Source organism: Periplaneta americana, chromosome 5 (assembly GCF_040183065.1).
Source record: "Periplaneta americana isolate PAMFEO1 chromosome 5, P.americana_PAMFEO1_priV1, whole genome shotgun sequence".
NCBI lineage: Eukaryota > Metazoa > Arthropoda > Insecta > Blattodea > Blattidae > Periplaneta > Periplaneta americana.
Genome location: NC_091121.1, coordinates 6,452,236 through 6,470,146, shown reverse-complemented (window position 1 = coordinate 6,470,146; position 17,911 = coordinate 6,452,236). Strand labels below are relative to the sequence as shown.

The 17,911-nt window shown below is 33.6% G+C and overlaps 1 protein-coding gene across 1 annotated transcript in view; it reads right to left on the bottom strand.

The window, feature by feature from the left end:
• LOC138699439 (uncharacterized) overlaps positions 1-15,604 on the bottom strand; it is a 69,456-nt gene extending 53,852 nt beyond the window's left edge. Inside the window, exons 1-8 of the mRNA XM_069825304.1 lie at positions 15,326-15,604; positions 13,399-13,557; positions 12,797-12,892; positions 8,678-8,860; positions 7,463-7,631; positions 5,663-5,825; positions 3,941-4,105; positions 2,733-2,872 (exon numbers count right to left, since the gene is read on the bottom strand). Of these exons, the coding sequence (XP_069681405.1) occupies positions 2,733-2,872; positions 3,941-4,105; positions 5,663-5,825; positions 7,463-7,631; positions 8,678-8,860; positions 12,797-12,892; positions 13,399-13,557; positions 15,326-15,371 (1,121 nt within the window). The 5' untranslated portion in view covers positions 15,372-15,604. The remainder of the gene's footprint in view (positions 1-2,732; positions 2,873-3,940; positions 4,106-5,662; positions 5,826-7,462; positions 7,632-8,677; positions 8,861-12,796; positions 12,893-13,398; positions 13,558-15,325) is intronic.
• Between the last annotated feature and the right edge of the window lie 2,307 nt (positions 15,605-17,911).

Here is a 17,911-nt window from a genome sequence, read left to right as displayed (position 1 = left end):
TGCTTCTAGCCATGTACCCCATCTAGTTAAAATTGGCTTTGGTGGCAATGGAATTTCAGGGTACATTTCTTTCAACACGTTAACTCTACTGGGAGCTTTGAGAAATACTTTTTTCACTGATGAAATCAACAAATCTACTTTAGGGAAATTGTCTCTGACCACTTCTGCCACACGATGAAATGCATGCGCCACACAAGTAAAATGAGTCAATTTAGGATATACAACAGATAATGCTTGTCCAGCTTTGACCATATAAGGGGCAGCATCGCTAATAAAGAATAACACATTATCGTACATAATACCCTTTGGCCACAGGATACCCATAGCTTCGTTGAACAGTTTAACTATAGTTTTGTTATTGCACTTTTCTAGAACATCACAATGTAAAAGAATTCGTTCAGAATATTGTTCACTTAACAAACCGATAACTACATTACCAACAAGTCTACCTTCTTTGTCGGGAGTCTCATCAATGGAAACCCAAATTGAACTATCTTTAATTTCATCTCTTATCTTCTGTATTGTCTCATCGTAGATGGATGGAGCATACGTCTTCCTAAGTGTTGACTCATCCGGGATTGTATGTTGAGTATATTTTTCAAGGAATTCCCTGAAGACCTTATTCTTTAGTTTGTAGAGAGGAATATCAGCAGAGATGAGAGAACGGCACAGGTCGATGTTAAACTCAGATCTTACATTCGATGTTGTTGGTTGTGTTAAAAACAATTGTCTCTGCTTGGAATTTAGTTGTTTGTTGGCCTGATGTTTACTAGTTGTAATGTGTTGTTGCACCAGGAACTTTTGTGTAGATGATACTGCACACTGACACAAATTACAAAATAATATTTTATTGTCAGTTGATAAACCATCTTCTTTAAATTCTGAAATGTAACTTGTTAGTTTTGATTTTAAATTGACTGAATGACGTACTTTTGGCATATTTACCGTCTTTATAGTATGATTTACAAAACTGAACCTATGTGTACTCTGACTGGCATTTAACTGTTGAGCTGCACAACTGAAGTCTGTTAAAAATTTTAAATTAAATTAATACAGTTTTGTAACTTACTTTCCCATTGTTGATAGGACTGCTAATTTTCAAATAACTCTGATGTTAAAGGGATTACTGAACATGTGTTTAAATCTCTATTGTTGAAATGTATTTTTAAAAGTTAATGGAATTTTGTTTTGTTTTATTGTTAAACCTAATATAATATGGACTGTTTTATATGAAATATGGAAAATATATGGAAATTAACGAAAATATGTACTAAACTCTAAAATATGGAAAAATATGGAAAATAAAAGTAGGATTTTTCAACCCTACACATTGTGAAACATAAAGATAATGCAAAATATAAATTATATTAGCTTTATAAGTAAATATGTATTTACATATAAATCCTTTCCCTGGTAATTATTGAATTTTTTATCCCACTATGAGTAGGCTACTAGTAAAAGCCTAAAAATATTGAGCTAAACTTTTGTACTAATTTTCGTAAAAGAGAATGAGGAGGGGTATTGAAAGGAAATGTTTAATGTCAAAATGTGATAAATGAGTAAGTAGTAAGAATAAAATCTTGCAATGCAATGTTGCAGTTTATTATGTTGATTTTGCATTATAAAATATAGAGTTCATTGTCAGATAGAAAACGAAAGACGAATGAAGCCTTGTGTGTCAGTTGGATGAAGTGGAGATCCTACAGCTCGTACAGAGCCGCGAGGGCAGACTGGAAGCAGGCGTTGTAGTCGCATGCCACCTCGTTGTGCACGTAGTCAGTGCGTATATCCGTGTAGTTGTCGTTGGCATCAGGCCCGCCCACCAGAGCGCCGTACAGGACATGCGCGTTTGGGTTAGGGCTCAAGTAGGTGCCCGAGTCGCAAATCGCGGGCGCGTCGGGACACGAACTGTGGACACGAAGGAATAAAACTCGGTGATATGACAGAGTATAATACAAGGTATACATACAATTACATTTGAATTTCTAAATAAAAATTACGATGGGATATAAAATCTGTGAAAAGTGTACACGGATTGCAGAAAAAGTCGACCACTAACTCAGTGGAGTGAAGAAAAAATAATTTTAGTTTCTATGACAGAAGTTGTAAAGAAAAACATTGAAAAGATCTATTTATAAACGAAAACGTCCTGTCTGTTCCACCCTGTTTCTCGAAAACAATCCGTCGTAGAGAAAGACCCTAAAGACGAAAAAGTTTTATTTTGAGAGACTATCTAGAGAAAAGGTACTGTTTCAGTATTATTTGACTGTGCCGTGTCCAGCGTCGAACCAAAGGAGAGGAGACACAAGTGAAGATCAATAAAGATAGCCATGCAATGTATTTCGAATGGCGTAGCTCAGACGGTAGTGCGTTTGCCTGCTGATCCAGGGTTGCGCTCGGGTGTGGGTATTCATTACAGTGCCCATGTTAAATGTGTTTTTTTCGCACTATTTGAAAGTACAGTTTTGAATGGTTATTCAGTTGGAGGAGAATTCTCCAAAATCAGTGTTATTCTAAAACAGAAAAAAGTGCCAAGAATAAAAAAAACTAGCAGAAGTGTCAATTTGTAGACACATTCAAATTTCTCTTATAGTTCGAATTAAAACGATTATACAGTACTTAATTTGGTACTCGCGTTTTATTTACAAAAGTTTTTTCCGCATTCCGTATTTGCAAATGTTTATGATTTATGGATCACTTCTTGTAATGAGTGTGATATATATTAAACCCACCTGGATCTGTGATGTGCGTGGGTTGGTGGGTTGTTACCGTAACCCACCACGAAGCTGCGTCCAGCGTCTCCCAGCATGTAGCCGATCTGTTTCGTGGCAAACTGGCGGTATGCGTCGGCATTAATGCCCAACTTTGCAGCCTAGAAAACATAAATACAAGTTCAGGAGGGACAATTACAGCAATTCAGAGGCACAATGTTAGCGGAAAGGCTAGAGACTGATAGTTCTATCCCGGAGAGTGTGGAACAAATATCTCCAATTCGAGACTTGCGTTAATGAATGTGTGTGAAGTTATTTATCTAAAGCCATACCTCTTCCCATTATATAATTAAGACTTCTGACCTTTATGAGATAAATATCTTCCTACAGGGACATTATTTTATCTTTACTTCAATTTTTATTTTACCTGAGCATCTCTGAGTAATTTTATCTTTTCGGATAGGGCAGAAGTGAAGATTGAGTTTACAGTACGTAAGTACTCTTTCATAAAGTAGGTACAGAATTATTTCAACATGAGTTACTAGTACGAAGGACGAAACTGGTAATTGGAATTACACACATTAGAACTGAAGCGTGTATCGAAATGAACGGCCACCATTTTGAAAAATGTGTTTAAATATCCATATTATGATTATTTTTCAATTTAACTTCATTCTCTATATTGTACGCTAATGTGCTATAGTCAGTATAATATACATTGCATAATGAATACGTTCGCATGGACAGCTCAGTTCGTGAGTAAAAACACTTATTGTTAATACTGTACTGTATTTTGATTACAGAAAAACCTAATGAAAATTATCAAACTGAAAAGCGTGATATTTCCTAGTTTACGTAAATGGATTAACTACTTTTCGTCCCTCCTATACCTAGTAAAGTGATTTGTTTGTATATTACGCCAGTATCATCGAACTCCAGTCGTGGAAGGTGGTAGCAATCGTTGATCCAAAGGTATGGCCAGTTTAATATTAGAAATGTTATTAAAAATAAAATGATGTCTCTGTAGAAACTTGGAATAAAATCTCGTAACACGTGAAAGAATCCAAGTTCTTTCAGATTTACAAAAATTAGTTAAACTGTTTTGGCTTAAATGTGATAAATATTGGCCTTTGGAATACAGTAAAATCTTTTAATGTCTCAACAATCCAACTTATTATAAAACTAACTTTAAGAAAGTGATCTTCTCTTATAGTCTGAAGTAATATTACCTCTAGACAAATGTAGACAATGTTGGCGGCACTCCTGAGAGATCCCCAATCTGAGATGAAGACGAGACCTTTGGGTGTCTTCTTCTGAGTGTAAAGCATATGATCACAGAAGCGCTGCACAGAGTCCTTGTAGGTCTGCTTTCCCGTCAACTGCGCAAGGAGAACCTGAAGGAAAAAGTACGTGTCAAAGACACAAGGACTGAACATGGCACACTTTCAAGTACTGCGTGATAACGACGAAAATATTACAAAGAAAAGTTTAATACAAAAGAGATGAAGACTGCAAGAGTTTACTGATTCTATTTCAACAAACGGAGTAAGCAATATTACGGTTAGAGAAGGAATAGTAATATTCAAAATAAGATAGGAGGTTCCGGAAGGATATTACAGTGAAAGTTCTGTATTTGGACACCCCTGTATGTTAGACACCTCATTATATTGAACTTATTTTCTTGGAATCGGACAAATTTATTTATATAATTTTTTATTTACATGTCCAATATACCCTGGAAGCTGGTCATCCTTCAAAGTTCTTTCTTGGACAATTATCTTGTTCTATTGTGTATTTCTGCTACCTGTTTAGAATTGAGTTTCATTGAACACTTGTGTTTTACAAGGACCTTTAACAGAATGGAATGAGAGGGGATTTTCCTTGTACAGTACAAAGTTGTGAATCTCTTTTTACTTTTCTGGAATTACCCACTTTGTTTTTTTGTAACTGTACTGTAGTAAAATTTGAGTACGAAGTGAACAGTCACTATTTTTCATAACATTAACTTTATGATGCGAAATTATTTAAGTAGGCCTGCAGTGTAGAAATCAGTCTTTACTGAGGTGTTTATCTGTGAGAGTCACTTTGTATAGTTTGAGTAAACTCAAGTTCGTGGAATTAACCATTGAAAGGATGAAATACGTTTTTGATCGTTTGCCTTATAGCTTTAGTTGTAGGGAAATTGCAAAAGAGTTTGGAATTTCTAAATCAACAGTCTCAAACATTAGCAACAATAGGTCCTCCATATTAAATGCGTGGAAACAAAATTGCAGTGAGGAAAGAAAAAAAAATTCAAAACTGTTAACCCTAAATTGGCAAAACTTCATTTCTCACACTAGTTTATTAAACCTTGTCGGACCGTAAAGAAAATTACTATCGCAATGTCCATATTTTTATGTGATTACAATATTATAGTATTGTGAAATTTTAATTTTCCTACCAATTTTTTTCTATTCTATTAAAATTATAGCATATAGCCTGTTAACCAGTTGTATCCTATAGGATACATTGACAATTTAAGGGTTAATGAACTCAGTGACAATGTGTTTGAATACTGTAGTTCCTTAACATTGTGTACAGTAATTTCCTTTCCATTGCATATTAAATAAATTTCTACTTCTACTTTGGAAACCCGTTAGGTTAGGCAGACAATTTTTTTATTGAACCATACATGCCCAAGTTAGAGAGAATTCACTCTATCATTATATAGCTACAAACATCCAAAATTAAAATGTCTATGATATTATGAGAAATGCAAACCAAATAACACATTTTACTGCTCATATTATCTTCCTAAGAACGTTTGATGAGCCAAAAGTATTTTGAAAATCGAATACGAGTTAAGTTTGAAATATTTTCTTCACTTGGCGTTTTGAATTGAAGCTATAATCTTCAGAATCTTGTCCAGTGCTTTAGGAGGGCATGGAATTACACAATATCAATTCGCTTACGTCAGCTCCAGAGTTCTTCCAATCCCAGTCGAAACGACCAACCCAGCTCCCCAGATCGAATTCTGCGTACAGTTGTTCGGCCCTCGTGAGGTAACTCTGGTCTCCTGTAGCCTTGTACAGCCATGTGGCTCCCCACACCAACTCGTCTTCATAGTTGTGGGAACTTGAATAAAATGAATATTGATAAATTATCTGAAATTACGGAAATGAACACAGAAAATGTAAAATTCTCATGGGAAAGTACAGGAGAATTTTTGTCAGAATTATACTTTTCCAAAAATGGAGTGAGTTAGAATTTTTTGTTGATTGCTTTCTCAGTTAAAATGCTCATAATATTTACAAGAAAAATAAGGGATATGATGAAATGTGACAATTAGAATGTAATCTCACTAAATTATACGATAAAATACAAACACAAGATATTATGAAATTTGAAAAATCTATATGATAAATTATTATGAAATAACATAGTAGTCTATAGTAATAACATTGTAGCCTACATCCGTTTTTTGTAGAAAATATTAGTGTGAGAAAAAATTAAGTTGCAGTGATGAAATATTTATATCTGCAGAGACAGAAATAGTTATTTTCGCTAAAAATTAACATAATAGAAAAATTATTTTCACTATGCCCACCCATTACATTGAAATGTCGATATAAGAAAAGATAGTTACTTGCATAATGTAGCAAAGTATCAGAAAGAACAAAATATTAACTGCTGTATAGGCCTACATATGTAATTTGCTAAAAATATTAGTAAAAGAAGGTACAAGAAATTAATTGTTGAATGTGCTAAAATATTAGACTAGTATGAGATAAAATAAGAAATTATTTTTGAATGCACTAAAACACTAGCATCCGAAAAGTCACAAAATTAATTGTTGAAAGTACTATTAGTGTGCAGTAGAGTATTAGTATCAGGAAGGACAAGAAATTAATTATTATGAAATGATGTAAAATATTAGTATCAGAAAGGACAAAACATAATTGGCAAGAGATTATAGTTCAGTTTGCTAAAATGTAAGTATCAGAAAGGACAAGAAATTAATTGCTGAATATGTTGAAAAATTAGTATCGGAAAGGACAAAAAAATGAATTTATAAATATGTTTAAATATTAGTATCAGAAAGGGCAAAACATAATTGGCAAGAGATTATAGTTCAGTTTGCTAAAATGTAAGTATCAGAAAGGACAAGAAATTAATTGCTGAATATGTTGAAAAATTAGTAACGGAAAGGACAAAAAAATTAATTTATAAATATGTTTTAATATTAGTATCAGAAAGGACAAAATATAATTGGCAAGAGATTATAGTTGAATTTGCTAAAATGTAAGTATCAAAAAGGACAAGAAATTAATTGCTGAATATGTTGAAATATTAGTATCAGAAAGGACAAAAAATTCATTTATAAATATGTTGAAATATTAGTATCAGAAAGGACATAAAATTAATTATCAGAAAGGACAAAATTAATTGCTGAATATGTTAAAATATTAGTATCAGACAGGACAAGAAATTATGTTAAAATGTTAGTATCAGAAAGGACAAAAAATTAATTGCTCAATATGTTAAAATATTAGTGTCAGAAAGGACAAGCAATTAATTCAAATCTTGATGGGATTGGATGAAGGATTTGATATAAGAATAATTAATTAATTCATTAAGGGAAAGTAAATGAGTATGTTAAGCTTTAAAAATTAATAGGGATATTAATTTCGAATTGGGAGTAAAATTGAATTTGGTTATTCCCATTAAGTTAGGAAGAGTTCTGAAATTTCAGCCAGTGCATATCAACTTACGAATAGGCGTCAGGGATAGCGTCGTTGTGCTTTCCTCGGTATTTATCTGCGAAGCTGAAGAGTTGTTTTGCGTGCGTAAGCAGATTGTTGGCATAGCTAGCATCTGAGTTCTTGAACACCAGGTACGCTGCTGCGAAGGCTGCCGCTGTTTCTGCAGCCAGGTCAGAACCTGGCAGTACGGAAAGCAAAATAATTAATGATATGTTGCCATTCGATACTTCCGATGACCTTAAAAATAGTTTCCGACTGTTGGAGCCTATTTGCTTGACACAGCTGTATGTGATCCTTCGTGTTTCCTCATTAATAGTCCTAGTAGGTATCTGTCTGTGTCAGATGTGACGTATCAGACTTGTTTTCGTTAAAGACAAGGCTACTCAAGAAGTAGTAGAATTGAGCATTCCACGCTATATATTATACTATAGTTTGAATTATGATTTTGTAGGACACTATAATGTTTGACACTGTATAGAAAATAATTACAAATGGACCTTCAGCGAGATATTGCGAAATGCTCATATGTAAAGACTGAGCGTTTAGTAGCGTTGGTGGCCGCCAGAGCGCAGCTCCTTACTTTAAGATTTTAGACGTAATCGCGGCGTGGAATGGGCACCGAGAGTCGTGCCAGTCAATTTGTTTTAGAATTTGTTACCGAGCTGACGTATTATTCAGTTGTGTTAAATATTTCATTGTGCACAAGTTATATTTTTCGTTGTAAGTTATGCAAAGACATACATTAACGTTGTAACTTTGTTTATTCTCTTTGATTATGTAATATGGACCTTACATCACTAATAAAAATGTTATAAACATATTCAATACGCAACTAGTTACGTAATGATGCTTCTATTACGCAACAAGTTAGGTAATGAATACTGCTATTATCTAACTGGTTGCATAATGTGAACCACACATTAAATTAAAATTGATTTTATTTATTATAAACGTTACCAACACTATGATCGACACACTTTCTACATTTTTCTTGGAACAGCAAACTTGAAATATTTTTATGTTTCACTTCATAATATTTTACGCGGAATTTCCATGGTACTAGATATTCAATTGCTTAATTTGCAGCATTTTTAATATCTGAATACTCATATATATATATATATATATATATATATATATATATATATATATATATATTCTGAGATTTTACAATAACACATTTGGAAATTATAAAAGCGCGATTAGCGAAGGAAATGTAAATACCTGGATGCGATGTGTCGATCTTGGACGCAGGTCTAGCCATTGTGATGTCCTCGGGGCGTCCCCAGTATTCATGGTCAGCATGTGACCGTCCAACTTGCCCGTAAAATTCATTCGCACTTATGTGACACTTGAGGAAGTAGTCCGTGGCCCATTTCACCGCCTTGCGAGCGTCGGTCAAGGCGTCTGAAAAAATAGACAAGTTGTGAGATTTCATTGTTCAGCTATTACGATGATGATGATCATGATGATGATGATGATGATAGTAATAATAAGACAATTAGCAGCAGTAAGGATTTAACCCGTAAGGTTTGTTTCATTCTCGTAAATGTATATGTTATTCTATCCAACAGTTTTTTTTTTTTTACCGATTTATATTTATTTGGCTTGTGTAAATCTGCCTGTACACGATCAAGTTTTTCTTCCAAATAAATGCTTCACAAGGAAACGTGTCAAAGATTTATCTATAGTAATGTCACAAGAGGTCTGACATTTATTCGGTCTATTTCGTGAATAAAATAAAAATGTAAATAATATATTTCTGAAATTCGCTCATAAAATGTTAATAATTGTATTTTTATGAATACTTAACCTATTCAGACATTGTGACGTTGAAATAGATGAATATCGATTACTGCAATAAAGAAATGGGATGTTATTCAGTAATGCCAATTGAGAAAAGCAAAATACAGGTTTAACAGTGTAAATTACATGCACTGCGCTCTTATCTTTTTTTTAAATAATAAAATTACATTTTCAATATCTGCTGAAATCATAATTTAATTTAAACATTTTATAGTATAATTACAAATAACCTGATTAATACATTAATTAAATGAACATTTGTTATGGAGGAGTGTCATTTTCTTTAGATACAATGGACATGGGATTAGAAGATGAAGATGTAGATGTGGAAGAAGGATTTCGTACTTTATTTAGTACAATGGATTCATGCTCATCGATTTACGTAGAAACAATTGGCGGCACTGACTAAACAAAAGAACGACCGTGTGATAAATTGATAGTGATAAATCGAGCTGCAGAAATTATCGTGATGTATGGCTGAGATTGGTTGGAAATCAAAATTTCATTACATTTCATTGGTCGAAAATGGAATGACGTCACATAAACGAAGTAGTCAATATTAAAATATATTTGTCAAAGAATGTTACATATTGCTTAAGATGTGACAAGCTTTTAAAATCCTGCATCAAGTTCATTGTAGCCCATGTAGGACTACTTACCAAATATTACAATATATGTAAATCATTTGCACAATAACTAGACTATACAAAACAATGTTTGTAGTTCTTAATTGTACGATATCCTAAAATGAAGAATATGTAGGCCCTATTACCATTTGTTTTGAAACAAAATATTTGCCTTGGTTATAGATTAAAATATTATTTATAAAAAATACATGTGATAACTGCCTTGTATTTTCCCCATACATATAATTTTCCTTCCGTTTATTGTGGTATAGGTTTAATTCATAGACTATAATTGAATTAACTCGTAAACTACTTCTTTCGCCCAGGACGCCATGTCTTTTTGTGGTACTTGGCGCCATAATATTTTAGAATTCCATTGGTCTATTCCCTCGAAAAAATGTCAAGTGTTTGATCAGTTAGAACATGTTCTTATTTACTTTCAAGACTTTAAAAGTATTCCAATTGGTTTGACAGGAAAACTTGTGAAATATCGGCAATCCTTGAAAAGTTTTGTGAAGCATTGAATTTGACGAAAATTTGGTCGTGTGTTTACAAGTAGGTTAAGGATTAATCATTGGGTTCACATCTTTTCTTGGATATTATACTAATCTTCTAAGATGCATCATATCTTTAGACTGGATTATTTCTTGTCTGTTGCTTTCAGTAGCTACATTTCACTTCTTTATGAAAGAGAAGGGTACAAATATTATTTTACAAAATCTTGGTTTTGTCTAATTCTTTTATTATGTTTGTTCAGTTCTTAAATATTAGATTAGATTCCAAGTCTGACCCCATATACGGTGTTTGCGAATGGACACAACGGAGAAAAAAAATTGAAATATGTTTATGATATAAACAGAAAATAACTCGTTCTATACTCATACACTTTTGTTACCATATAAATGATTTCGAAATATCATGACCGAGTATTAAATTGACATGTCATGAAGCTTTATATGAAGTTAATACTTTTCTCTCCATTGCTGAAAGAATTTGGAAAAGCGGCTTCTTACTCCCAAAAAGAGACCAGTCATTTCAATATTATGAATTCTGTAAGAATTTTGTAAGTAAGAGAAAATGGATTCAAAAATTTACTTCTTCTCGGAGTCCACCTCAGCTGGCTGATGTAGTTCGCAGTACTATCTATCTGCGATTATTGCCATTCTCGGCCAAACATTGGACCTCCTCATGAACCTCCGGGCCTGTGGTCCGAAGTGCATTGGCAATCATAGTTCTTATACTATTGTGCCGTTTGTTCCTCAGTAAATCTCCTTGGGGACAGCTCCCAAGCACAGAGTATAGAAAAATTCGACCGATAATAGTAATATACGTTACAAGAGCGGAATGTTGACGATTTCATATTCGAGGAAAAGATTGAAAAAGCGAAACGTAGTTCAGCTTTTTTAATTTCTGAGAACATGAAAAGAAACATACCGCTCGTGTATCGTACATTATTTTGTGCGAAGAGCGTTTATGCATACCTGAAAGACGAATTTCTAATTAGTTGCAATGAAATCTCCATCTTAGTTTCTGTTTAATGACGGCAACTTCGGAAAACCAACATTGTTGCTATAAAATGTTTTCTGTGTTTACTATACTCCAGCAGGCCGTGATATACGTCTTTTTTTTGCCCCAGTCTATAAATGCGAACTTAAAACAAACGGTAAGGTTATATAATGATTTATTTTTCATTTTAATATTTTAACAATATTATTTATATAACATATTGCAGTAATAACATCGGCATCTGGAATCTTGTTCATTTTTTCACGGCTTCCTTAATGTTACTTGCATCACGAATGCAATAACTTTAGTGGAGTAGTAGACTTAACTTAATTTTTGCAAATATTTAAAAACAATAATTAACATTGCAATTTATGTGAAATTCCAGTGGTAAGTTTTCAATTTATAATTATTACTATGTTAAACTTCTCTAAAAATATGTTAAAAGCCTAAATCAGTAAAATGAATGTCGCGCTTAAGCGGTAAGAAGAGGGAAAGTGTTTTGTTTGTTACGTTGGGTATACTGAATGTGGTATTTCACACTTACCGCGTATTGGTTCTGTGCGGAAAACAAGCAAATACGCACGATCTCGCACAAACTTAATTGTGAGATAACAGACCAATAGTTTTGAACAAGAAAGTCTTATCTGTAGTAATTGCGCAAGTGAAATTTAATAAGATTAGTCAACGAATAAAATTAAATAACTTAAAAAACCGAATTACTTACGTAAATGAAAATAATTATTATAAAACACAACAATAAGACATCATTATGTTTCCTCGTAATGAAGTTCAAAAACCCACTGCTATCTATCACGGCATACTGAATACTATTGCCAACCACTCAGAGCGGAAAAGGAATCAACAGTACTTAACCTCAAAAGTAAGATAAGCTGAAACGTTGCATTAATAGAATAAAAACACGAAAGGTTTTTACATACATTTATTTATTAATTGAAGTTGCAGTTATTAAAAACGCAATTTTCAAAGTAAAATTTTGTTGGCATTTCTTGATTTTCTGTGCTTAACACTGAAGTATTGCACGAGGCGTCTTATCAGATAAGACGCTTCCACTTCCAAACACAACTATGATTGGTTGATTTTAAGGCGGTTCTGATATATTATTGGCCTATATAGAAAATTCATCCTATAAGTTGACTAATCCGACTAATCAAATTAGTATTTTACCAGAATATAGTCAGAGAGTCGAGGGGATGTATAAAACTTTTCTTAAAGTACATTATTGTTATATAATGCGTGTGGTCAGTTATAATTAAATCCCTTTCCATAATTCTAAAAAGAGGTTCGTATGCAAATCGAAAGTGCAAACAGATTTTATGGAAATATGAAGGTATTTACATTATCGCGACATGCAAGATAGTCACTCTGAAAGGCGTAGGTTACTTACTGGCCTTTTTGTATCCAGATTCGTGGCTGATGATTCCCCATGACAGCACTGTAGCAGTGTAGGCCATAGGGAAGCCAAACTTCACTAAATCACCAGCTGGAAGAGAGAAATAACAGTAACAGAGTTTCTCAGAGTAACTAACTGAATCGTTTGTTTGTTGTCGAGATAGACCTTACACTGAAATGCGTTATAGTGAAGGACTGTGTGTGTGTGTGTGTCAAATTTTTTTTCATTGTTGGTAACCTTGTAGCATCTATTAATGTTTCATGATTGTGCTGGCAGCTGGTATAACATGTGCGAGATTCAGTGTTGCCAACCTCAAATAAATTTCTGTAGAATTAAAGAAATTCTCCAGTCTTCAAAGAATAACATTTAATCACGGATCTACAGATAAAGAAAATTCACTATTCCCTGTAGAGAAATAATAAATATTAACCCTCTGTGAGCATTTTACGGGTTAGTTCAATGAATGTGTTGAAATGTCTGCAATATATCAGACGGTGGCTGCCCTGCTTGCTTCTTGCGATTGCGGAGTAATACATTGTGTTTTAAGTCTACTTCAATCTTTAGCTGGAAATAGAGTAGTTTGAGAACGTACTCACCGTCATAGTATCCTCCTGTAAGGTCTTCACCGTTCTGACCTTTGTCGTTGAGAGCAGAGTCCTTCCTCCATGTCACTTTCTGATCAGACGGAAGTTTGCCGGACCTCTGGGCCTCGTAGAACAGAAGCGAATATCTAATCAATTGCCCATAGTCATAAGCTGAAAACAGAGGAAAGCTGGATTATATTATTATGACAAAAATTATTTCTAACACGCAACTAAATTGTGAGGAAGTTACCTAAAACTTTAAGATTTGCGTTTGAATATTGTTTTGGTTATTTCTATTGCTTCCTTAAAGTAAATTCCAAAGTAATTCTTTTAAGTACGTTTGTGACATCAATTCATTACTATTTCACCGTCCCAAGGACGCTAAATATGCTTCCAGTTGGTATTTTTTCACCATTGATTTGATTTCATCTCTGTTAATTTAACGTTTATTCATTGTTATCTGAAGTCTAGAATTAAGTATACGCTTTAACGTTAGGTTTTCTACCGTGTGTTCATTTTAAAAGTTATCACCTTGAATAATTTTAGATGTGCATGGGACACGATTTTGAGGAAAAACACGTCGGTTTAGTTTTTAGTTTTCGAGGGAAAGCTAAAAACTACTGCTGATTGAATTTCGAGTTCCACTTTTTCACCTCCACTTTCGAATTTAAAATTTCACCCCTTATCTTGAGACACATTATTTCAAAGGGGATGATAAACTCTATCCTTCTACCAAGAATAAAAATCGGTCCATCGGTTTCTGAGATTGAGCAGAAACGTTTAAATTAATCAATTAAATTTTAGTTGGCGTTATGTCGTATTATGCAGATGTTGTACTAACTGTGTATAGTGGAAAACAAATTTCTGTTTGCCTGGTGTGACAAGAGTGGTATTTTCCGGCTGGTTTTATTTTTTTTAGTTTATTTATACACGCTTTTATGCAATTCAATTCAGTTTCAATTCAGGAATCCGCCCCTGAGCACGAGTTCAACTCTTTCAGGGGGGAGCTAAAGTTTTTCTGTTTATATTATATTTTATGTTACAATTATTAGCAAAATAAATAAATAGATAAATAAATAAATAAATAAATATTTTATGTCATAATGATACTTTTCTGTCTCTATCTAAGGAACTGAGGACCGAATTACTTTGTTGTATCATTTAATAAATAACAATAATACGATTACAGGGGATAAAATGAATACCAGCCATTTATAACAAATGACAGTAGAAACAAAATCATAACGATATTTCACGGCCTACTGATAAATACTAAAAAAATTATTTCTATTATTTATTGAATAACAATAATACAATTACAGGAGTTACAGATGAATACCAGCCATTTATACCAAATTCCAATAGAAACAGAACCGCAGTAGTTCACGGCCTACTGATGATCACCCAAAGATTCTACACACGCCATGTGATCTAAGATGTTAAATCGTGTGTAGATAGGTTTAAAAAAATAAAACCCGCCGGACATTTCATGCCAACAGGAACTCCAGTCATACCAGATGACCAACAGATTTGTTTTCTAGCACACACAGGTCTAATACCAACTAAACTTCGTAATAGGTCTAATATAACTAAACTTTAATTCATTAAATTATACGTTTCTGGCTGTATCTAAAAAAAGGGGTGGACCTAATTAATTATTTGTTTTGGTATGCTAATAGCATTTATCACCCCTTTTAAAATGAAGATAGGGGTGCAATTTCAAATTAAAAAAATGTAGGTGAGTGTGGGTTAATAGGTGGAACAGAAAATTCAATGGACAGTAGTTTTGAACTTATTCTTATAAAACTAAATCGATATGTTTTTCCTAAAATTCGTGTTTCTGAACATCTACAATTATTCAAGGTAGAAAATTTTGAAATGAACACACGGTATATATTTTTCTTATAGTTAAAAGTGAGAAGAAACGAAAATATTTTACCTTGGCAGAGAGCTAGCCCAGCCAATACGCAAACGATGATTTTCATGGTTGGTTGCAGTGGGAGCTCTTCTTGGTTTAAGTTCGCTAAAGGTACCTTAGCTGCTTTTATATTCAACAATTCGTGGAATACTGACCTCGATAACTGAAATAAACTAACACGTCTGTTCAAGATGTTGACATTTATGCAGGTGTCAGAATATTTAGAAATATTACGAATTATTGGTTGTTAGGTAATGACAAATAAGACACCTGTTGTCACACATGCACAGGTAGGAACAGTACTACGATCAGACTTCTAGCTCACCTGTATATATTTGCTTTAGATGCACCTGCACTCAGTTTATTTTGATATTATTTTAGAGGAGGTTTCATCAATATTAATAAATAATCTCCAGTTAATTCTTCTGTGGTATTCAGTAGATAAGAGGAAGATAACTTTATCACACAGATTTATGGAATGTTATCTTGTCCTTGAACCGAATTAAGATTTGTTTTGTTTATCACATTACATAATCAGAACAGCCGGTAATTTGTGAACTTTCATTAATGCTCTAATCAAGATTACATCTTCAAAACGTCATCGAATAGAAATACTTGAATAATCTGTAACACTATCAAGAATGCACCGAGGTGAAATTTCGATTTTATAAACTATTCAAAATGGAGATCTGAAAATTTGTTCAATTGATATGCTGCATATAAGTAGTAAAAATTTTTATGTAATTTTATTAAGATATGTATGAATAAGATTATTAAAATTTATGTAAATTTACATCACATTTTTAAAAATTGCTACTTTTAGCAAAAATTTCAAAATAATTGTATCAAATTTTGTCTACCTACCTTTCAGACTCTCAAAAATAAACCTTGCTCTCAAGGATTTCCATTCCATTTACTCAAAAGAATATAATTCAGTCCAGTATATTTGCAAAAAAAAAAAAAAAAAAAAAAAAATTGCAAGTGTATTATTATTCAGAGTAAACCGCAAGTAATGTCATTAATTTCAGAGTGTTATTCTTTGAGATATTTGACACCAAAAAGTTTTACACAGTTTTGTTTGTTTTTGCTTCCTATTCGAGATAAAAATTGTTTTATATGAAACATTTCATAGCGTGTTTTGGGAAAACCATTGATATAATTTCCAATATGCTCAGTCAATTTAAGAGAGCATTGTATTAAGATCAGAGCTAGGAAGCTGGTACCAAAACTGTTAAGTTGTGCGAGCTTGGACCATATCTCTACCGAATGAAGTGCAAGAGCGCAACTCTCAATGTCAGTGAACCAGAACGACAAACAGCCGGGTGATAACCAAACATGTGCTGCATTCGTTCACAGCCTGAAAACAAGGAAATAATAAACGAATAATACTTACTTACTTACTTACTGGCTTTTTAGACAACCCGGAGGTTGATTGCCGCCCTCACATAAGCCCGTCATTGGTCCCCATTCTGAGCAAGATTAATCCATTCTGTATCATCATATCCCACCTCCCTCAAATCCATTTTAATATTATCTTCCCATCTACGTCTCGGCCTCCCCAAAGGTCTTTTTCCCTCCGGCCTCCCAACTAGCACTCTATATGCATTTCAGGATTCGCCCATACGTGCTACATGTCCTGCCCATCTCAAACATCTGGATTTTATGTTCCTAATTATGTCAGGTGAAGTATATAATGCATGCAGCTCTGCGTTGTGTAACTTACTCCATTCTCCTGTAACTTCATCCCTCTTAGCCGCCATACAGAACAACCGGTAATATAACTGTTTTATAAATTCTAACTTCCAGGTTTTTTGATAGAAGACTAGATGACAAAAGCTTCTCAACCGAATAATAACAGGCATTTCCGTTATTTATTCTGCGTTTAATTTCCTCCCGAGTGTCATTTATGTATGTTACTGTTGCTCCAAGATATTTGAATTTTTTCACCTCTTCGAAGGATAAATCTCCAGTTTTTATAGTTCCATTTCGTACTATATTCTGGTCACGAGACATAATCATATACTTAGTCTTTTCGGGATTTACTTCCAACCCTATCGCTTTACTTGCTTCAACTGGAATTTTCGCGTTTTCCCTAATCGTTTGTGGATTTTCTCCTAGCATATTCACGTCATCCGCATAGCTGATGTAACCCGTTCAACTCCAAACCCTGTGTATTATCCTGAACTTTCCTAATGGCATACTCTAGAGCAAAGTTAAAAAGTAAAGGTGATAGTGCATCTCCCTGCTTTAGCCCGCAGTGAATTGCAAAAGTGCCAGAGAGAAACTGGCCTATACGGACTCTGCTGTAAGTTTCACTAAGACACATTTTAATTAATGACACTAGTTTCTTGGGAATACCAAATTCAATAAGAATATTATATAAGACTTCTCTCTTAACCGAGTCATACGCCTTTTTGAAATCTATGAATAACTGATGTGCTGTACCCTTGTACGCCCATTTTTTCTCCAATATCTGTCGAATACAAAAAATCTGATCAATTGTCGATCTATTACGCCTAAACCCACACTGATGATCCCCAATAATTTCATCTACATACGGAGTTAATCTTCTCAAAAGGATATTCGACAAAATTTTGTACGACGTCA